The sequence below is a fragment of the Ovis aries genome, chromosome 1 (assembly GCF_016772045.2).
Source record: "Ovis aries strain OAR_USU_Benz2616 breed Rambouillet chromosome 1, ARS-UI_Ramb_v3.0, whole genome shotgun sequence".
Lineage (NCBI taxonomy): Eukaryota > Metazoa > Chordata > Mammalia > Artiodactyla > Bovidae > Ovis > Ovis aries.
In genome coordinates this window covers 86,119,706-86,143,005 of record NC_056054.1, presented here as the reverse complement: position 1 = coordinate 86,143,005, position 23,300 = coordinate 86,119,706, and the positions used below count along the sequence as shown (strand labels likewise).

Here is a 23,300-nt window from a genome sequence, read left to right as displayed (position 1 = left end):
TTAACTGTCATAATACCCTAAAGGGTAGGAATTATTGTCTTTATTGTATAGATAAGTAGGAATTAAGCAACTTGCCAGGGTCAAAGAGCCTGGTGTATTATCTATTGCTGTGTAATGATGTATCCCAAAACTTAATGGCTCAAAACAACAAACATTTGCTATCTCATTGTTTCTGTGGGCCAGGAATTTGGGAGCCATTTAGCTGAGTGGTTCAGGCTCAAGGTCTCTCATGAGGGTGCAGTCAAGATGTTGGCCAATACTACCATCATCTGAAGGCTTTACTGGGGCTAGAGAATCTGCGTCTAAGGTTGTTCTCACACCTGGCCATTGGCCAGGGGTCTCAGTTCCTCGCCAGATGGGCCAGTAGGCTGTTTGAATGTCATTATGATCTGGTAGCCTCCTTCCCCCAGGCAAGTGATCCAAGAGAAAGACTGAGATGGAAGTTTCAGTGACTCTTACAACCTAGTTTTAGAAGTTATACACCATCATTGCCACTTCATTCTATTTGTTGAAAGCAAGTCACTAAATCCAACCACAATTGAGAGAGGAATCATGTTCTATCCTTTGAGGAGCATGTTAGAGTTTGTGACATATTACCAACCATCACAGTCAGTACAAAGCAGAATCAGGCTTCAAACTCAGGCCCATGTTCTTTCCCTTGTACAACACAGCCAGCCCAGGGTGTACATCTTTCTTCCTCTATTTGTAATTTCCTTGAGTTCTGAATTAGAAGGCATTTAGTGACTACTGACTGAGACTTGGGGAAGGGAAAAAACCTTCCTAGAGCTCACTCCATTTGTGATTTACACTTTGGTAGATAATGTTACAATGAGTGTAACCATGAGTGCAGCAGGGTGCAGGTATTAACAGCACTGGCAGCAGTTTTGTGCCCCAACCCCTTCTTGGCTGGAACTGCTTGGACACCCAAGTGTGACTTACCTGCTGGGGCCAGGCTCCCGTGCTCTGGCCTTACTGGAGAGTGCCACTGCCCACAGCCTGCCAAACAAGACCCAGACCTGCAGCAGATACAAACGCTCTCTACTGCTAGCCTCTCTGTGGTTCTGATGAGGGCAAAGCTATGATTCAAGTTCCCATATGGATTTATGAATGTGTTGTAGAGGAAAACCATCTTTCCAATTGCCTGGATAATAAGCTCTTGGCCACTGTAGGGTCTGAGAAGAAAATGTGGATGTATCAGGGCAAATCTTGAGAAATAATTACAAATGCAAGATGGTCTGATAATTCAATGGGCGAAATTCTCACAGATCCTTCCATTCAGAAGACCTTTACTAAACACATACATATGTGCTGGGCAAATCTTGAGACTTTCCTATCAGAACTGTTACTTATCAAAACATCTCTCAGTTGTCATAAGGGGGGGGGGTGTCCCAAATATCACCCCTAGGCTGGCAACCTGTGTGATTAATTTCCCCCTGGGAAAACTGAACACTCTGGGGCTAATGCATACTTTGCATGATCAGAGCTCTACTGTCCAAAGCACATTTTAGGATTATAATAATAAAAACCTCACACTTCCTTTGCATAACTTGGGCTTTTTCAGGTTCTGATACAGGATACAGCTGCTGTTCTGCATCTCGGATTGGACTGCAGAGTAGTAAGTGTCAGAACTGTGGCACTAAGATTCATAACTCCCAGAGAGTCTGCAGTAAAGAACCACCTAAAGGTGAAAGCAACTGGGCCAGCTCAGGAAAACAAAACAAAACAAAACAAGGCTATATCTGGTTCTCTGTCCGTAAGTGAGCACAACAGTTGTTTGCAGGCAATGAGTTGCATTTTTAATCTTTTCTTTTCAGAATTTCATTATAGATACAATACCCCAGGACAGAATTTCTTTAATCATACGGAAAGAAGTGCCTTTGCTCGGCTCCGCTATTTAAATGAAAATAATTCTTCACCTAGTAAGTATATCTCCTGCATGATCCCATCTTTGTAAACAACCTAGACTCCCTCCGTGGGAGACACATATCACACTGGCCACTGTTACCCTATGCTGAGCACCTGCTGAGTCTGCTGTCCGGGCTCCAGCACTCATCTGACACTTCCATATCCAGCCTGACACCGGGATGGCAAGGGGCTGGGCTGCTAGATATGCAGTCCTAGCAATAAAGGACTTTGAAAGTTACCAAGTGCTATAATCTGGCAACAAGTCATAAATATTTGATGAACAAATGACTAACTGCCACTATTATTGTTATTATTCAGAAGGGGAAAAAGCTTTAAATATATCCCCAGTAACTGGAGAAGGAAATGGCAACCCACTCCAGTGTTCTTGCCTGGAGAATCCCAGGGACAGGGGAGCCTGGTGGGCTGCCGTCTATGGGGTCGCACAGAGTCGGACACGACTGAAGCGACTTAGCAGCAGCAGCAGCAGCAGTAAAAGTCAGTATGTAAAGAAATAGACTATTTTTACACTCCTTAAATATCATGTTGCTAATTTCAATGCAAAATTTTGCTGTCTTTGGAAATATCTAAAATCCCACAAACATTTATTTATAAAGATGAATAAGACAATGGCAACTTCTCAAGGAGTTTACAACCTGTTGAAAAATAGGAACTCATACCCTAATTAGTTCACAGCAAGATGTTGGTTAAGTGCTAAGAGAACGGAGGGAACACAAAGTGAGGAGGGCACACTCTTGTCTTGCTTCTGAACAACCACCGGGTCTGGTTCTCTGACATCCTTTCCTCATGGGTGAGTTCATACCTTCAAAGCTCTTTCTCTCCATTGCTGGGGACAGGGCGCCAGAGAGAATGCTTCTGACCTTTCACAGTTGCAATGCCCAAGACTAAAGAATTGTGTTTACCAAACTCAGCTGTGTCTCCCCTACCCACCCCCAGCTGCCCAGTCCTCCAACTGGATGTGTTCTGTCGAGGTGTCTTAGGAACACTTCTGTCCCCAAGACTCCACAGAAGCAACAGGCACATTTCTTTACTATCTCCTTGGTTTTGGGGTCAACAGTACGTGAGACTTCTCATTCTAACATATGAATGAGGAAAGCAATTGAGTCGTTTGAAAAGTGATGTTGAAATGCCATTAGTAAATGTACAGTGTCCAAGAGGGTAGAAGTCTCAGGGAGGCGTCTTTTGTTCAGTGTTTAAGAGACCCTCCAGAATGGACAGAAAATGGAGCAGGCTGTTGCAGGAGGTCGTGAGTTCCACTTGTAGACTGAGATACACGGTACTTTGTCAGGATGTTGTAAATCTATAGATTGAATGGGAATGGGACCCTTTCCAACTCTCAGTTTCTATGTTTCAAATAAAGAATGAGATGACCAAGGAATTAAGACTGAGATCATCAGTACCACTGTTTGTCACAACAAATAAGTCAGGGTGCAGTGTGACTAAATTTGGACTTTCTGGCTCCTGCCTTGCCTTCCATGTCTGAGGGACAATCCCCCCTCTCCCCTTGTCAAGTGGGACCCTCCTGAGAGGGAGTGAAGCCAAGATACTAGAGACCGGTGGATATGGCAGGAAACCAAAGGAGAAAGAGGGGAAGACAGAGAAGAGAGAAGGAAAGGCAAGAGAAGTGGGGAAAGGGAGCCTCAGCGACAGAGAAGACATATTTGTTGCCCACTGTGCTTCCCGGGTGGCTTAGTGGAAAGGAATCCACCTGCCAGTGCAGGAGACACTGGAGACATGGGTTAGATCTCTGGATCGGGAAAATCCCTTGAAGTAGGAAGTGGCAACCCACTCCAGTGTTCTTGCCTGGAAAATTCCATGGACAGGGTAGCCTGGTGGGCTGCAGTCCAAGGGGTTGCAAAGAGCTGGACGCAACTGAGCACACACACACTTTGCCTCTCTTCCCTTCCCTGGAGCTCTTCGTGTCTTCCATGGTGACTTTCCCACATTTATCTTATCTGTTTAGTCTCTGTTTTCTAGGATTGTCTTAGTAACGTAATGTTTTAGTTTCTGATTCCTAGAATCCTTGCTCCTAAAGTAGAGAGGACTTTAGAAATCCATTTGGTCCAAGCGCTTGGAAAGTATTATCCCTCTATTTGCCAAATGAAGAAGTTGAACCCATACACATGCCCAGGTCACCCAGCTAGCACCAAAGGAACTTAGACTCCTGGTTTCTTGTGTGCTAATAAAACTCCTTTTAAATGTTGAATTTCTTTTCTTGAATTCAGAATACTCAATGGCTACTTTCCATGTTCCCTAGGTTTATTTCCTTATTAAAACTTTATGAAATATTTCACTTATACAGAAAAATTCAGGAAAGGATAGCCATATACCCACCATTGGATTTGGGGATCATTTTTGTGCTCTGAATCTGACCACAGCTAACTTTTTTCAGCTCATTCAAAACCAAAATGGATCTGTTTCCAGAGAGCAAATCCAAAACCCTCTAATGATGGATGTGAACCCATACCAAGAAAGTAAGTATGATTAACAAAATGACTGCCCATTTGGTGTATGCAGTGTGCTCAGTGCATTATTGTCTGTCCATGATCACCTACAGCAGTGGTCCCCAACCTTTTTGACTTCAGTTTTGTGCAAGACAGTTTTTCCATGGGGGTTTTGGGATGATTCAAGCACATTACATTTATTGTGCACTTTATTTCTATTATTATTACATCAGTGCCACCTCAGATTATCAGGCATTAGATCCCAGAGGTTGGAGCCCCCGACCTAGATCTTAAGTAGTAGTCAGGATTCAAACCTACATCTGGCTAATATTTCAATCATTCAGTTATTCTTTCAACAAATATTTGAGTGTCAGTAGCAGGACATTGTGCTTGTCCTGAGGACACAGTGACAAAGTCAACTACTGTCTCCGCCCTTACTGTTTTGGTAGAGGAAAAGGGGGCATAGAGTACTATTACCTAATATGGGGGTTTGGAGAAGCTGAGCTCCAAAGAGTAAGTATGAATGAGTCAGCAAGGATGGAAGAGCACGAGCAAATACATGCCAGTCTGAGAGAGCCTCCTGGTGTGGAAAAGCCCTTGGCAAGTTCAGGAGCGATGTGGCAGGAGCCTAAAAGAGGGCGAGGCAGTGGGGCAGGACAGGTGAGGGAAGGCTGGTCGGGGCTTGTGGGCTGAGGGAAGGATTTCAGGTTCTCAGTTTTAATGGGTAGCCAATGAGATTTTGTTTTTTTTTAACCGGAGTGTTTTTTAAAGCTTCCTAGTGTTTGAAAAGATCACCCTAACTACTAAGGGAGAGGGAATGGATTAGAGGAGTCAAGGACTGGAGCACAGAAGCCAAGTAAGAGACCAGTACAGTAAGCCAGGTGGGATGATGGCCACTTAGCTAAGGGTGGTAGAAAAGGAAAGAGAGAAGACTAGTATTTAAGAGCTATTTAGGAGGCAGAGTTGACAGTGTAGCAGCGAGTTCAGGCTGTGCAGTCACAGTCATTCAGGGTGAACCCTAATATGCACTGCCACGGTGCAGCGCAGTGTGTATGAATACAGCCACTGGCTAGTTCTTGGGTTTGCATCTTAGATGGCACAACTCCTCGCCCCCAACACACACACCCACACCCACACCCATTACTGAAACACACACACCCATTACTGAAATACACACACCCATTACTGAACCACACACACACACACACACACACCCATTACTGAACCACAGAGTTGAAGAGGGTGCTTTACACAAGTATTAATGTGCTTTTGCCTTTCTTACAGGTCAGACCTTGCTACACTCTCACCCCATTCCCACTCCTGCAGGATTTCTGAAAACACATCCTCCAGCCACTTTAGCAGTAACAAAGAAACGGAATCTGAGGTGAGGACCTTGCAGCTTGTGAGTCTGGTCTTCCTAACCACAAAGCTGATGGCTTTTAAATTATTACAGTGTGACAGCATCAAAAAATGTTCTGCTGAAACAAATTGTGCTCAGCACCAACATGAAGACACACAGCCTGAGCAGCCGCATGGTTTGTATTATTCCTAAACTGGTTCCAAGGGAAATTTCCTGGAGAAAGTGTTTTGTGGGTGGTGCCTCAGCTACAGGATTTCCCAGTGTGCCGCTCACAAGTTTGTTCCAGTGACACTAGGGTTAGAGCGGCCAGCAGTTTTCCATTTTCAATCCGGTCACTTTCAATGTCGCCACAAGCATGCGCTGCGTGCCCCTCAGTGGCTATGGGCCCTAAATCCCCTTCAATGCCCCTCATGTTTTTCTTCCTTCTCACAGATCTCTTTTTCCACAGCAGGGAAACAGCCCAGCAGGTTGCTGACCTCATCCTCTGATTCATGCTCATCAGTCACGTGTTTATCTTTTTTTCTGTCCCTTTCTCTACAAAATATATTCCATCTCACACTGGTTTCCTAGGAAACTAACTCTCAAAAACAGAAATAGACTGGGTGGAAAACAGAATACTCCAAAAATTCCACTTTGCAATGTTTAATAATGAGATAACCCAATTACCAGGAGCAGTAGTAAATTTCTGTAACCAGAATATGTGGACTTTCCCTCTGTAGATTTTAAACTCGTCTTTGGATCATGCCCTAAGGACAGCAACCATTTTGAAACAAACTACTGATCAAATGATTAGAACTATTGCAGAAGATCTTGCCAAAGTACAAAGATGGAGGAAAAAGCTGAAATACTAGTTTGTCTCAAGGCAACCAAGGATTAAAAAAAAATGCAGAGAAAACTTGGTCTTCCCTCCAAAGGTATTCTACTTATTATACAACTTATGAAGATGACTTTCTAGAGAAAACACCAAAATTGCAAAAAATGGGGGACACAATTTTAAAAAAAATGGACCTGATTCTTAAAAATCAAAGTCAACACATATTTGTTTAAAAATAAATGTTACTAACTCATAATGAAAGAAATGAAAACAGTAAAATATACTTTTACCTGTCAGTATGGCAAAAACTAAAGTTTGGAAAACCCAGGCTGTGTCAGGGAAGATGGGGGAGATGCGTGCTCTCATACACTGCTGATAGAAGTACATATTAGTGCAACTCTGTTGAAAGACAACTCGATTAATTGCTACCAAATTCTACAAATTCTGGAAGTATTGACCTTCTGAGCAGCAATTCCACTACTAGGATTTTGCTTTATAAGTCACTCAAACTATATGTCACATAATGTGTATGAGGATGGCCACTGATGGGAAGCGCTCACAAATGGAACACATCTAATACCCTCTATGATGATTCAAAAACAATGTCAGTCAGGACTTCCCTGGTCATCCAGTGGCTAAGACTCTGAGCTCCCAAAAGAGGGGGCCTGGGTTCAATCCCTGGTCAGGGAATTTGATCCCACATGCCTCAATTGAAAGATTCCTGCATGCTGTGCTAAAGATCCTGCAGGCTGCAAGGAAGATCAAAGATCCCACATGTGGTGGTGAAGACTTGGAGCAGCCAAATAAATAAATAAAGGTGAAATTTAATTTCAAAAATGACAATCATACAGTTAATACTCTGCAGCCACTGAAAAGAATGAGGTATATAATCTGTAAGATAGTGAAGAAAAGCAAGCTAAGAAATATGTGTGACTTCACTTGTTTTTCAAAGGGCATATACATTTTCTAGAAAGATACACAAAAATATTCAGTGGGCTTCTAGGAAATTCAACCAGAAGCCTCAAGACAGGCTCTTTACTTTTCATTTACTTTCAGTACTTAATGAAATTCTTATGATTGTTTTATATATTATTTACTTAGAGATCTCCTGAAGTCAGAAATATGGAAAAATAAGAGTCATGGATTAATGAAATTTACCTAGGCCACAACTGCATGCAGGGATTAAGTCCTGATTTGCTGCTTTTAAGGACTGATGTTCGACCTCCTTAATGACAGAGTAGCAGTTTACTGGCTCTTTCCCTCTTTCCTGGGACTGAGTGAGTGAGTGAGTGAGTGAATGAAGTCACTCAGTCGTGTCCGACTTTTTGCGACCCCATGGACTGTACTACTTAAACTTTTGGGGATTCAACCCTTTTTGAGAATGTGATGAAAGTTAGGGAGCCTCCTTGCCCCATGCTCCTCTAAAAGTGGTATGAACATGCATGATTTTGCACACAATTTTTAAAAGTTCGTGGAGACCTGAAGCAAATCCATGGCATCCAAGTTAGAAGGGACTGCCATAAATGAATGTCCCTTACCCCACAGATTAACCTTTATAGAAACTTACTATTGTATTTATTTAAAAATATGGCCCATACCTGCCTTATTAAACCATATTCCAAGTGTAATTTATATTTCCTTGAGGAGTATCATTATAATCTCTGAATCATCTAATAGAAGAAACAGAAATTGGGCCATGTCCTTAAGGAATTCTGGAAGAGAGCTAGACTCTGATTTACAAGGATAATTTTATATTTACTGACTCAATAGTTTTTGGCTGTCTCCTCTCTCATGACACTTCTTTGATAGATCTAATTCTGCTGCAAATAAGCCAGAAGAACAAGCTTCTAAAGTAAAAGTAATTGTATCTAGGACTTCCCTGGCAGTCCAGTGGTTAAGACTTCCAATTCAGGGGGCACAGGTTCAATTCCTGGTCAGGGAACTAAGATCCTGCATTTTGGGTGGTGTAGCCAAAAAATTAAAAAAAAAAACAAAACAAGTAATTGTGTATCTAATGCTGAGTCCAGGGACTCAGCAGCATGAGTGGGACTCTTGGTAGGTGTTTACTGTCTGAGTTAACTATTAGATTTTACAAATGAAAATTCATCTTTAATCTTAGTGAATTATTTAAAATAGACCAAATTCATACTAAATAGAAATATGTATTTATACTTAATAACCAAAATGTTGTTTTGGTAGTAGAACTTTTACTGTGGGAGGAAAACATTTCTTGTTCCTTTGATTTTAAAACAAATCCACCTGCATCCTGAAGGGACTCACAAAGGGTACAAATACCTATGGCAGAACTGAGTTATGGAAGCATCCCAAGTTACCAAACACACCACCAGGATCTGGCCCGCTTGGATTTAGCTCAAATTTAAGAATTTTTGTGAACTCCTATTTTTATTAAATTTTTGTGAATATGACTGAATAATATGAATCCACTACACTTTACAAACCAAGTACACCTCAACAGGAAGCAAAAATGTGCTTCATAGATTGTGAGTCAATCATTTCAGTTAGGAGCAACAACAAAAATGTTTTTCAGGGTCTTTGTACCAGAATCTGCACAAAATCCACAAATCTGGGTGGGGAATCAGTTTATAATTTATGTGTAATGACCTCTTAGATCTTTAAATTCAGTAAGAAATTAAGTCTAAAATGTATAGGAAATGTGGGCCTAAAGGATCTCTTATCAGAGTGACCACTCTGATAAGTGACACAGTGACCACTGAGGTCTGAAGTGGCTGAATGGACCAGCATTTGCTGCCATCACACTCTTAGTTCCATTTGTCACAGGGCACTGGATTAGTATGGATCTGTTCCATACACGCACTAATCCTGGACAGATAGCTAGCAAGGCATATGAAGATCTCAGATAAAATGCAGACACCAAAAAATTAGCCTTCTCACTGGCAGTGTCCCGTTCTCATGCTCAACATTCAAAGAAAGCTGTTTATTAGACTGCTGGTTGCCAAGGGAGAGGGGGTTGGAGGAGGGACAGAGTGTTGGGCTCGGCAGATATAAGCTTTTATATAAAGCATGGATGAACAACAAAGTCCTACTGTATAGCACAGAGAACAATATTCACTATCCAAAAGAAGTGTACATGTATGTACAATTGGATCATTTTGCTGTACAACAGCAGTTAACACATTGTAAATCAACTATACTTCAATTAAAAACAGACACAAAGAAAAGTTTATTAATGTCAAAACTTTCCTCTCCACATATACATGTCATCCAGGTTAAATTATATTAACTTTTTGTACCTTAGCCTTCCTAAGCTTTAAAATGGAGATGATAATAGTGCCTGTTTTCAAAGGATTAACTGAGAAGATTAAATGATGTAATCTGCTAAGTCATCTCAGTCGTGTCTGACTCTGTGCGACCCCATAGATGGCAGCCCACCAGGCTCCCCTGTCCCTGGGATTCTCCAGGCAAGAACACTGGAGTGGGTTGCCATTTCCTTTTCCAATGCATGAAAGTGAAAAGGGAAAGTGAAGTCGCTCAGTCGTGTCTGACCCTCAGCGACCCCATGGACTGCAGCCTACCAGGCTCCTCTGTCCATGGGATTTTCCAGGCAAGAGTACTGGAGTGGGATGCCGTTGCCTTAAAACAGTGCCTCACATATAAAGCATTTGCACATTATTTTATTAGCATTACTTAGAAAAATAGCAAGTTCTGAAATATGTCAAAACAGTAACTATCCTATATATAAAAAAAGTCTGTCTGAAAAACATGATAGAAGGTCCAACTTACGTGGAACCATGAAAAATACTATGGCGATATGCAATACCTGTATAAAGAAATCATGATTCTTAAGGTCCTATTTTCCCTGAATTAACCTATAAGTTTACTATGAAGGTGAAGGTGAAGTCGCTCAGTCGTGTCTGACTCTTTGCGACCCCGTGGACTGTAGCCTACCAGGCTCCTCCGTCCATGGGATTCTCCAGGTAAGAATACTGGAGTGGGTTGCCATTTCCTTCTCCAGGGGATCTTCCCGACCCAGGGATCAAACCCAGGTCTCCCACATTGTAGGCAGACGCTTTAACCTCTGAGCCACCAGGCCTAATGAAAATATCAAAATAACTTTTGGTATTAACAAAATGATGCTAAAGTTCACTTTTTAAAAATGAAATACCCAGAGATTTTCTGAAAAAAATAATGGTAATTCTGGTATGGGTGGAATAGAGATTATGTCCACCTGTTAACAACATGAATTAAAATAGGGAGGCACTTCCCTGGTGGCCCACTGATAAGACTCCACACTCCCAACGCAGGTAGGAGCACAGGCTTGATCCCTGGTTGGGAAACTATATTCCACATGCCCCAACTAAGAGTTCGTATGCTCCAACCAAAACTCCCCCATGCAGCACAAAGATCAAAGATCCTGTGTGCCACAACTAAGACCCAGCAGAGCCAAATAAAATAATAATCATTAATAAATTAGACAGAGGGACTTCTCCGGGGGCCCAGTGATTGGGACTTTACCTTCCAGCGCAGGGGGTGCAGGTTTGATCCATGGTTGGGGAGCTGGGATCCCACATGCCTTGTAGCCAAAAGGCCACAACAGAAGCAGTGTTGCAAAAAATTCAAAAAAGACTTCAATAAAGTGGTCCACATTAAAAAAAAAACAACCTCTAAAACAGGGAATAAACTGGGAGATTGGGATTGGCATATATATTCTACTAAATATAAAATGGATAACTAGCAAGGACCTACTGAATAGCACAGCAAACTCTACGACTTACACGGGAAAAGAAGCTAGAGTGGATAGATGTATAACTGATCCACTTTCCTGCACACCTGAAACTAACACAGCACTGTAAATCAACTATACTCCAACAGAAAACTTAAAATGTAAAATAGAAGAAAATAAACTGTAAATTAATAAAAAGGAATGTAGAAACAGACCAAATTTCAAACTTAGTTTATGAGCAAGGTATTTCGGATTAATTGGGGAAAGAGGGATTGCCCAATAAAATTTGGTAAGGTATCTATTTAGAAAGAAAGAAAAACGGATCTCTGTTAAATACTGTTATCAATCAGGGCTCTCTGAAGGAATAGAAAGTCCTCTAGATATTTTAAGAAGAGTGTGTTTTAATACTTTAATACAGAGAATTTAGTCCTTAAAAATCATGGGAAAGCTGAAGGGGGAAAAACTTGGGGCTCTGTTTTTAGTCTCATGCCATATCACAATCTGACGCAGGGAACAGGAAGGTAGTGCCACCAGCTGCCACCAGACTGCCTCATAGCCATGAAGCAGGTGACAGACACTAAAGCGTGCAGTCTGGTTGCTGCAAACAACTCCTGCAGGTAGGAGCTTACTTGTCCACTGGCACAGCCACAGCAGATGGCCTCTGCCTCCTTTTTACCTTCAAAACCCTGACCAAATGCAAATATAAAAATAAGTAGAATCTAACCTGTTCAGAAGCCCACTTACCTTTGAGTCTGAAAAACTTCCTTTTTAGCTTTTCATCCCTTGTGACATGGAATGGGGAGGCATGGGACATAATGCCAGATGCTAAGAGACAATATCTAGCATACATTCTCATACTAAAATCAATTCCAGAGGGATGGTGAGAGTTACTTATGAAAAATAAAATGAACCTATCAAAATGCTCTGGAAGATCAATGGGTGAATTTAAAACCTTGGGTGCAAAGATAGCTCTAAGTACAATACAAATTTGGAGGCCATAAAGGAAAAGTGATAAGATTTATCTAAATAAAAATTTTAAATGGTGGTGTCAGTATTTTAAATGCACAAACATTCTGACAGCTATGTCCTCACTAGAAATTTACATTAAAGAGATATTTGCAAAGGTATGTACTCACAATGCAGCATTATTTGTAAGAGCAAAATTCTGAAGATAAGTGATATATAAAATTAGGGTCCCTTATATGACAGAACATGATGAGGCCAGGTAAAAGGACAGATCGGGAATGGAGAGGAGGGGTTCCCTTTGTACACCCATATGTTCACATTATCCAACCTTATGCAAAGACTACATCATTATCATCTAAGTCAAAAGGAGTAACCTTGGTAGAAAGATTATGATACATTCTTTTACTTCTTTGTAATTCTCTTAGAAATTGAAGTTTCCCAATGTTTCCATCCTCCCGGCCAAAAAACAAAGATAATTTTTGTAAGTATGTATTTATTTTCTCTTAGAATGTTCATTATTTGTTTGTTAATTTAAACATTTCAAAATTATATAAAATTGTGATTTTTAGAAATACTTAGCAAGACAGTAAATGTTGTAAAATATTTCAATTAATGATTGAATTACTTTACATATTTAAATTAAAAATGGCAAATCCAATGATATGTAATCATAGACAGTCCCTTAAGAAATACATCTGAAAGTCATTATTCCTTAAAATATTTACACTGTTTAAATTACATGAGAGCAACAATGTCTCGATCTATTTTAGTTGAACAAATTAATAAGAATCTCTAAATTGTTCCCCACCCAAAATGTTATTCATCTTTAGTAAAGGAGACTTTATCCTTGGGCTTATTCAGCATCTTTATATCATCCAACAGTTTTCTGGGTGTTAAAATATGCGTGGATCCTGGAAGAGGAAAAGATAAATCTTCAGAGGCCAGCAGTCAAATCAATTTTCACTGGCTAACTATATTGCCTTGTCCTTCAAATATACAAAGTGCAGTAGCTTGGGGCAGCTTAACAAAATTTCTGTAGTATGCCTTCCTAAACTACAATATTTTAATCCTTCCTCTTCATTAAGCACACTCAGTAACCCTTCACAAACAACGTCCACTACTATATTTTGTACTGTAGTAACCACTTTGTACTATATATTGATACACTGAAGAGCAAAATCGGAGGTTAGCCTGTGCCCCTGACAGAACAGCAAGAATCACTGTGAATTCAGTCACAGGGAACTATTAAGCAGAACCACAGACTGAAGCTTTATGTACAGATGCTGCATCTCCACAGGCCAGGAGAGTCTAGGCATCAGTGGCTTTGACTGAAATTCTTAAAACTAAATTCAACACAGGCTCGGCCAACGCAGGTCCACAGCCACAAAAAGTTTCAAAATATTTCTGTAGTAGAAATAAATGTTTCAAAAAGTATTTAATCATGAAAGCAAGAAAAGGATAGGATGAAATATTTTTCATATGAAATATTTCATATTTCACATATTTCATATATTCATAGGATATATTTAATGATATTTAAAGAATGCAATATTCCTGAAACTCATTCTCTCAAAATCAGAATTGTAATTTTAAAAAATCATCAAAAGGTCAACCAGGAAAAAACTGGTACATCAGATAAAACACACTGATTCAAAATATATTTTTTTGCACTCAACAATTTAGTTCTAAATGTAAATTACAAGATAAAGTTTTACATATATATTTTTGCATCTAAGAGTTTGTTTTAAAAAAACAGACAAAAGGAAAACACAAGTCTTACCAATAATAACTTCACAGGACTTATGTGCCTGAGAAACTTCATAGGCACAACGCATTTCAGAGTATGTAATCCCTCCGATCACAAAAATAATCAGCTTAGACCCATTTTTTCGATCCTCTAAATAATTAGTTCTGGGTTTCTGCCGAGCACTAAAAAAATAAACATGGACATGTTAAAAATATTTCCAAAACCATACTGCTTGTAGTCTTTTGAAACAGCCTAACTCAGGCAAACTCAAATTTGGCATCAACTGCATTGATTTTAAGAAAATGACTTAACTATGGTATGACTGGAGCACCAAGAGCGAGGCAGGAGAGCCCCACTTTAAGTTCAATTTTGATCTGAGAGAGTTTGGACAAATGACTCACAATCTAGCTCAGCATGTTACCTATAAAACAGAGCTGTGTGTGTGTGTGTGTGTGTGTGCTCAGTTGTGTCCAACTCTTTGCGATCCCATGTACTACATCCCACCAGGTTCCTCTATCCATGGGATTTTCCAGGCAAGAATACTGGAGTGGGTTGCCATTTCCTCCTCCAGGGGACTTCCCAACCGGGGATCAAAGCTGCGTCTCCTGTGTCTCCAGCAATGCAGATGGATTTTTTACCTCTGAGCCATCTGGGAAGCCCCAAACAGAGCTAAGGGCCTGTCTTATTTATTTCAGATAAACACACAGTATACCTGGAAAGTCTATAACTTACTGAAGTTAAATAAAAGCAGGGCGGGTTGCACTGAGACAGTAGTAGAGTTTAAAAGACATAGTGGAGGTGGGGAAGCACAGGCACTGATTTGGAGCTAACATGGTCCTGGAATGCCCCTTGCTGGAAGTCGGTGAAGTGCTGAGATATCCAGATATCCAGGCAGGAGCTATCCAACACATCTGCATGCCTGTGTTCAATGCAGTGTTAGTAACAATAGTCAAGATATAAAAATAACCTAAATGCCCATCAATGAACAAACTGACCCAAAAAAACTGTGTATATATACTGTACAATATTGTTCATCCTTAAAAAGGAAGCAAATTCTTCCATCTGCAACAACACGAATAAACTGGGAGGAAATTATGCTAAGTAAAATAAGGCAGACTCAGAAAGACTGTATGATCTCACTTATACGTGGAATTGAAAACAGTCAGACTCACAGAAGCAGACAGAAGAATGCTGGTGGTCAGGAAAGGTGGGCAGGGGAAGAGAATGAGACAGTGTTGGTTCAAAGGGCACAAAATTCAACCATGCAAGATGAGTAAGTTCTAGAGCTCTAATATAGAACGTGGAGACTATAGTTAACAAAACCATACTGTATATTTGAAATATACTAAGAGGACAGATTTTAATTAAGTCTTCTTGCCACAAAAGAAGAAAGGGAAGAAGGGAAAATGGTAGTTATGTGTATGTGGAGGTGACGGGTATATTAACTAGCTTGTGGTGATTTCACAGTGTATGTGTGTCAAAACATCAAGCTGTATACCTTAAACGTACGCAACATTATGAAATCAATTACCTCAATAATGCTGGTTAGAAAAAAAAAGCAATGTGGGTTCCAATTCTGATTCTGCTTCTTTTTAATTCTGTATTATTTTTAGTAAGTTACTTAACCTCTCTCTAAACCTCAAGGGTTGTTTTCAAGATTAAATGCAATAATACACAGAATATACTATATGGAATCTGATACTGGGAAACCACTAAATACACAGCTGTTATTTCTATCTCCTCCCCCCTTAGAATGCTCTAGATCTGCACTGATCAAGATAGCAGTCACTAGCCACATGAGGCAATTTAAACTTAACTAAAATAAAATTCAGTTTCTCAGTCACACTAGCTACATATCAAGTGCTCAACAGTTATATATGGCTACTGGTTATAAACAGGACAGTGCAGATAAAAGACATTCCATTATTGTAAGAAAGTTCTATTGGGTAGCACTGCTTTAAGTTATAAAAATCACTATATTTGTTCCCATACCGTCTGGTAAAAATTCTGAGCTTTTATTTGAAAACAATATTTAAAAATAAACATTTATGTAATCTATTAAAAATATGTCTAAATTATATATGTGCTCTAGTAAAATAAACCTTAACTTCTCCTTTTCTTAGTGTAAGAATAATATCCAATGTATTATCTTATACATACTCTGGAAACCATATTCTAGATACCTCTAAGACATACAATATAGGATATCATGGTAAACGTTTAACAATGTTCTCAGTCTAGCCTTTCGGATGGTAATTTCCATCTGCCATTGTAAGGAATGACGAGGTAGTAAACAACAGAAAAAGTAAAGAGATTTAGTAGCTGGTTTTGAAAGGTGAAAGAGGAACAAGACACATTCTTGGTTTCCGTACAGAATACATCAAGGACGTACTATAAGTACAACTGTGATTTAAAAATGTCCAAAAAAGGCAAGATAAAGCTAGAAAGCAAAAGAAAAACAAGTAATATTTGCTCAAAATGATTATGTGATTCTAACAATTTCTAAGCTTCTGAATAGCAACTTCAGGACATCAGGATTACATTTACTGTGTTTCATATGTCTGTCTAAGACACTGTGCTAGTTTATACTCTGAAAGACACATAGATGACTACATCTCCATATCCCAGAACTCTCACTCTAGAAACCACCGAGAAGCTCCTGTTAAAATAAGAGCAAGCATCTTTTTAAAAGCACAGCTGAAAGATGCATATGCAAAACCTCTCTGCAGGTAACACTCTTGATCCTGGGTACTGAAATAAGCTCAGAATCCAAAACAACAAAGCGCATGAGGAAATAAGCAACCGTAAGTGTTTGCAGAAATGAAAAGCAGTGAAATTAGAACCCAAAGAACGTCAGATGTTGAATTCAGTAAATTTTAGTATTTATCATTTTAGTAAACAATAGACTGTTGAAAATGATAAAGTAGAATAGAAAGCAGACAAAATAAGGACAAGGAAATCCAAGCATATCTGAAAAAGAAACGAGGACAATTTCTAAAAAAAAATAAAGAAAGAAAGAAGGAAAAGTAAAGTCGATGAACACAGAAACTAAAAAGATAAATAAATGTAGCTTACTCAGCAGTTTAGGTACAAATACACGACAGAACTAAAGAATTGAAAATTAAATCCAAAGAAAAATTTCTAAAATGAAATACAAAAAGTAAAAGAAATATTAAAACTCAAAGAGATACTACAAGGCATGAAAATAATATGAGATGTTTGAATAAAACAAGAATTTATGAAAGATATGAAACCTCAGATTTTAGGAAATACATTTGAATCCCAATGAAAACAACAAAAACAAACCCTAGGTAAACATAGCATAGGGAATGTACAGGATATCAAAGACAAAAAGCAACCAGAGAGCAAAGGCAAACTACCTATATAAAAGTATGACGAAACTGACAGAAAACACCCCGCCCCCATACACACACCTTCCCAAGAGCTAAACTGGAAACCAAGGAACAGCAGAATAACACCTTAGTGTTGCGTGAAAATTACCATGAGCCTAGAAATTCAAAGCTAGCATGTAAGAACAATAATACAGACATTTTCAGACAAACAAAACCATAGAGACTCTACCACTGAGAGACCCACACTGAAAAAATTTCTAAAGGATACACATCAGAAAAGAATATAACTGAGCTCAAAAAAGGGGATGCAAGCAGAAGCGGTACACAACATAACTGGCCAACATGCACATACAACTAAAAGACAACAGTGTTCATCATTAACTCTGGAAATAAAAAAGACTAAGGTGAAACCATAAAGAATTAAGAGACCATTCAAGGAGTGTACAGTTTAAGTTTTCTAAAGCTCTGTACTGTTCATCAAGAGGGCAAAGATACTAATCTCAGACTTTGGTGAGTCAAAGATGTGTACTATAATTCTAAAGATAACTGCTATGAAAGTACAAGTAAGCTATGTAACTTCTAAAATAGGAGAAAAGGGGAAAATGAAACTAAATAAAAGGTCTTTAGACCAAGAGAATTACCCTAAAGAAATACTCAAACACACGTAAATGTTTAAGAACGCTTACTGCATATTGTTAGGAAGGGTGCTAGTTTTGACCTAGTCTAAATTTCCATTGTGTGGAAAATACATGAATAAACTGTGAGAATCATATAAGAATACACCAAACAGCAGTAAAAACTGTATACATGTATCAATTTGGGATAAATATCACATGGATAATGTTGAGAGAAACTTAAAAGCACGTTGCAGGACTTCTTGGTGATACAGTGGATAAGAATCTGCCTGCCAATGCAGGGGACGTTTGATCCTTGGTTTGGGAAGATCCCACATGCTGCGGAGCAACTAAAGCCCATGTGCACAGCTGCTGAGCCCGTGCTCTAGAGCCCATAAGCTGCAACTACTGAAGCCCACGTGTCACAACTGCTGAGCCTGCATGCTGCAACTTCGGAAGCGCATGAACCTTGAGCCTGTAGCAACACGGGAAGCCCTGCAATGAGAAGCCCAGGTACAACAAGGAGCAGCCTCTGCTCACCAAACTAGAAAAAGCCTGTACACAGCAACAAAGACCCAGTGCAACCAAAATAAATAAATACATAGATTAAAAAAAAAAAGTTGCAGGAAGACACAACATGTCACCATTTATATTAAGATTAAAAACACAAAGAGAGCTTGGGGTCATGATAGAGTAAGATGGTCAGAAGACTGCCCACCAAGAAAACAAGTATAAACCTGGATGAAACTGTGGGGGAAAAAACCATTTCAGATCACTTGGGAAAATGAACCACAGGCAAATGACAAATTAAGAAGCATTTACTCTTAAAAAATGTTAGTATATAGGTAAGAATGGTGGTCACCACCATTCTATGCGACCTTTTGGCCTGAGGTTACATCCAACCTGCACAGTTCTTCCAACTCAGCAAAAACTGTAGCTTTACTGACTTGAAGCTGGCTGTGAGAACCACCAATTCTACTGCCTAAGGCGGAAGACTTGATACAAGGTAGGAAGCAAAGTGAGTACAAAATCCTATAGCTTTGCTAGTTAAAGGCAGACCTGGTTTAGAGTAGATCTGCAGCGTTGGTAGCACAACACCCTGGTCCCAGGATGGGAGAGGCAGCATATCAGCCAGAAATTTAATGGGGAAACCTTGAGAGTAAGAAAGCCAAAGAAGACAAAGCACCCCCACATCCTTAGCTGACTGCCAAATTATGCTTGTGCCAGGGTAAGCCAGAGAAAGCCCAAGGAAAAAAATAAGAAAAAAAGAAGGGGGATAGTGGGGAGAAGACTCAAGAACTGACTATGACTTGTAATGCAGTCCTTAACCCACAATCAGATTGATCAGCAATCGATGAAAGGTTTACAGGCTTGAGGTTGTTTTTTTGTCTAAATACAAACTCTGCCTAGATAACTGGCTGACCTCTAAACTATTCAGACATAGGGCAACTGCTAGCAACCAAGCTAAAAAATTAAATTTAAAATTAAAAAAGCCCTACAATGACATCAGTGGCTACACTGCAAGGGGGCATTGATCCCACAGCTTAAAATCTATACAAGTTACTAAAACAAAAAACAACTTAGAGTTGCTGTTACATAATACAGTATCTTAAAGGCCTAATTTTCAGCCAAAAATTAGTAGATGTGTAAGAAAACAATAAAGGGTGATCCACATGCTGGGAAAAAACCATCAACAGAAACTGACCCTAAGTGAATCTGGATGTTGGATTTAGCAGACTTCAAAGATACTATTATAAATATGATCAAATAATTAAAGAAAATTATGCTAACAATATGTTACATCAATGGAGAATTTCAAAAGAGAAATGGAAAGTAAAAAAGAAGCAAATGGAAATTCAAACGGTGATTAGTACAATAATGAAATGAAAAATTGAGTAGATGGGCTTGATAGCAGATTTGAGATGTCAGACTAAAGAATCAAAGAACTGAAGATGGATCAATAGATATTAGCATATCTGAAGAACAGAAAGAAAAAAAGTGGAAGAAAGGTAAACAGAGCCTCAGTGACCCATAAGACAAAGTCAAACTTTCCAACATCTGGGTGATAGAGTTTCAAAAGCAGAAGAGGGAGAAAGAAGTAGGCAGAAAAAATTTGAAGAAACAGCAACTGAAAACTCCCCAAATTTTGATGAGCACTATTAACTTGTAAATCCAAGAAAATTCAACTAACCCCAGGAAGAACAAACACAGAAAGAACTCTACTTGGGCACATAACAGTTAAACTGCTAAAAACCAAAAACCAGTAGAAAAATCCTGCAAAACAGAACTCTATACATTGTTTAGAATACAAATATATGTGGAAAATGTATGAAGATATATAGGTCAATGATAAACAGCAAATTCAAGATAGTGAAGAAGGGAGAATAATAAAAATCAGAGAGTGATATACAGGAAGCTTGAACTGTATTTAAAATGATTCATTTGTTAATCTGGGCACCAAGTATAGAGTATACATTATAATACTATCTCCAGCTTTCTGAATGCTTCAAATATTTTCTCACCAAAAGTCATCAGAAAGGATTATGTCATCTGCTAATGTGAAGAAAGAAAAAAGGGGAGATGTCTAAGAAATATGTCTATGTGTGCATGTGTGTCTGTGTGTCAGTCGCTCAGTCATGTCTGGCTCTTTGTGATCCCATGGACTTTTCTGTCCATGGAATTTTCCTGGCAAGAATACTGGAGTGAGTTACCACTTCCTACTCCAGGGGATCTCCCCAACCAGGGACCAAACCCAAGTCTCTTATACTGGCAGGAGGATTCTTTACCACTGTACCACCTGGGAAGCCCCATTGCGTATCTGGATTCATTAAGACAGGTTACATTAAAGAAAAACTACCTTTAAGTGACTACATGCCTCAAGGAGAGTCGTCAATATAGGAATATCTGTGTCCCATTCCAGTTATTAGTCTGCAATATCACAGTGAAAATCTCACTGACTTTCATTTATAGATTTTACCTTACAGCTCCTGAGCCATTCCAGACTGCTGGGCACTGGGAACAATATGGCCACTCTTTTGAATCTAATCTGTTATCAATGGCATCCTAGGGAAGGTAAGAATTAAATCCATCAAGAAGATACTATAAACTCCAATATTTTGTTTTACATAAAACTCAAAACTTGTATTTACAATTAAAGAACATAAGGATACATATTTAATAAAATAAGGTTAGCCCTCTTTTTGAAACTCACAAATCTTATTTGCTACAAAATTAATGCAATTATTAAACCAATATTTATTGCATGCCTACATTTCTTATTTACAGGGTTCCCACTTTGGTGTGAAAATCCCAGGTACTTTATCAGGGTATTTATCTCGAGAATGCTAGGGGCTTCTAAATACCGTCTTAATCCTGACAGACCTCTTAGGCTACCAGAGTTCAGGCCTTGCCTTTCATAACTGAAGTTGTTCAGTTGTGTTCAACTCTTTGCGACCCCATGGACAATAGTCTACCAGGCTCCTTCGTCCATGGGATTTTCCAGGCAAGAATACTGGAGTGGGTTGCCATTTCCTTCTCCAGGAAATCTTCACAACCCAGGTACTGAACCCGGGTCTCCTGCATTGTAGGCAGACACCTTACCGTCTGAGCCACCAGGGAAGTCTTTGCCCTTCATAGTGACGGCTTGAAAACAAAACATGTATCCTGGCCTAGGTGTATTCAAGACCATCTGATGAGATGGAAGAAGCTTTCTTTTTCATTTAAAAATGTTTCCTTCTTTTTACGGTTAACATCTTATGATATTTATGTGTATGTATATAATACACACATAATGTTTTATCAGTACAGCATTTATATAGTTTATAAATAAATGTACAGTGTTTTAATCAGTACAGCACTTACATAGTTTATAAATAGCCACATACTGTAGGCTCCTGATCACATTTATTATGAGAAAGTGTACATAATTAAAAGTTTGAAGACCACCGATTTAGAACACCACAGCTTTAGAACATTAACAGCAACAATAAGTCGGAATGGACACAAGGTCCTCCGTAGTCCTAGAGTATTTCAATAAGACTGCAAGATGTGAAGAATCAAAGCTTCAGGAGAACCCTAAAGGCCTTAGGTTGCTACTGAGGTAAAGCGGAGTTTTTGAATTTAACATGCAAATCCTTGTTAAAGGGTTTGAGAAGGTCAATTCTTATTTTTAGAATACTATCAGTAGCAAAGAAAAACTCCTTAGTTCTACATCCTTGTTACAGACCAGGAAAAAAATCTTACATTGCAAGGAAAAAAGTCTAAACTCTTTGAAATCTTCATCTATATCAAGCATGTGTAAATGACATAGAATTAGTCAAGCAAAACAGAAAAATCATGGGATAAACTATACCCAATTTCCAAAGGAAAACAGAAATTAATGTTTAATAAGTTAAAGGCAAATCGGAATAAATAGAACTATCTGATTATGACTTTATTGAGCTCATAATGCAATTATTAGTTCATTTTCTAACTTCCTAAAATTGAAAATTATTTTCTAAAAGCAAACAGTACTAAAAGAATCAGCCATCTGTCAATTATAAAAGCAAATGATAGTGAGGTTTACATTTTAATCACAAATCATTTCTAAGAATATTGGAATTTAACACTCTAATAGTGGTCACAAAAAATGTTATTTTGTTGAACTTTCATTCAACTAAATTATTTATATTTCTGCTATATAGTAATTTCAAACAACAGAGTCTTTTTCATAAAGCATGCCTGTGCTTTTAAAATTTATTTTGAGGCAATTAGTGGTATGAATTGGCAGTGGGGGAGAACTTTCAAGAGCTTTCTCTCCTCCCTAGATATCAGATACAGTCTTCTTTTGTGGACCCTCTCAGTACTACAGGTAATTCCTGACCCAAACTGACAGATAAATGGACAGAGAGTAAAAAATATTTTACAAAGGGCAGAGTATAAATAAAATTTAATGAATTTTACCTCTAAAATATCTTTGATGAAAGGCGTCCATCTAGACAGTTGAAAAGTTTCTTCTGCAGACCGATCCTTTCTTGATGGTTTGCCTTGTTGAGACTAATATAATTAGAGGAAAAAAACTAAAAATCAGTGATTTTACTTAGTGATACTCTCTTTATCTTTTCTATCAAGATGTTTAATTTACAACAAATACTATGTTGCATTTGACTTAAAACTAACAGTGGAAAAGTCCACTAAAAAAATCTGAATAGGTGTAGTTACATAACTTCACAGTATTTCTGTACATTAATGATAAAATTTATGATAGTATCAGAAACTATGTTTTCTCCAAAATGCTTATATAAAACTTGATAGGAAAGAGTAAGATTCTACAGACTTCAAATTTTGCTATAAATAAATCATAGAAAGAAAAGCATAAATAGAAAATTACAACAGAAGC

At 38.7% G+C, this 23,300-nt stretch overlaps 2 protein-coding genes across 5 annotated transcripts in view; one reads left to right on the top strand and one right to left on the bottom strand.

Moving 5' to 3' along the window:
- AKNAD1 (AKNA domain containing 1) overlaps window positions 1–9,906 on the top strand; it is a 48,725-nt gene extending 38,819 nt beyond the window's left edge. The window contains exons 10-14 of the mRNA XM_042243164.2: window positions 1,562–1,684; window positions 1,815–1,919; window positions 4,316–4,397; window positions 5,652–5,751; window positions 6,447–9,906. Of these exons, the coding sequence (XP_042099098.1) occupies window positions 1,562–1,684; window positions 1,815–1,919; window positions 4,316–4,397; window positions 5,652–5,751; window positions 6,447–6,578 (542 nt within the window). The 3' untranslated portion in view covers window positions 6,579–9,906. The remainder of the gene's footprint in view (window positions 1–1,561; window positions 1,685–1,814; window positions 1,920–4,315; window positions 4,398–5,651; window positions 5,752–6,446) is intronic.
- Window positions 9,907–12,685: 2,779 nt separating this feature from the next.
- Window positions 12,686–23,300, bottom strand: part of STXBP3 (syntaxin binding protein 3) — a 46,240-nt gene continuing 35,625 nt past the window's right edge. For all 4 annotated transcript variants that reach the window (XM_042251785.2, XM_042251775.2, XM_004002262.6 and 1 more), the window contains 4 exons: window positions 22,865–22,957; window positions 20,901–20,986; window positions 13,990–14,138; window positions 12,686–13,120 (listed from right to left, as the gene is read on the bottom strand). In XM_042251785.2, the coding sequence (XP_042107719.1) occupies window positions 13,026–13,120; window positions 13,990–14,138; window positions 20,901–20,986; window positions 22,865–22,957 (423 nt within the window). In that variant the 3' untranslated portion in view covers window positions 12,686–13,025. The remainder of the gene's footprint in view (window positions 13,121–13,989; window positions 14,139–20,900; window positions 20,987–22,864; window positions 22,958–23,300) is intronic.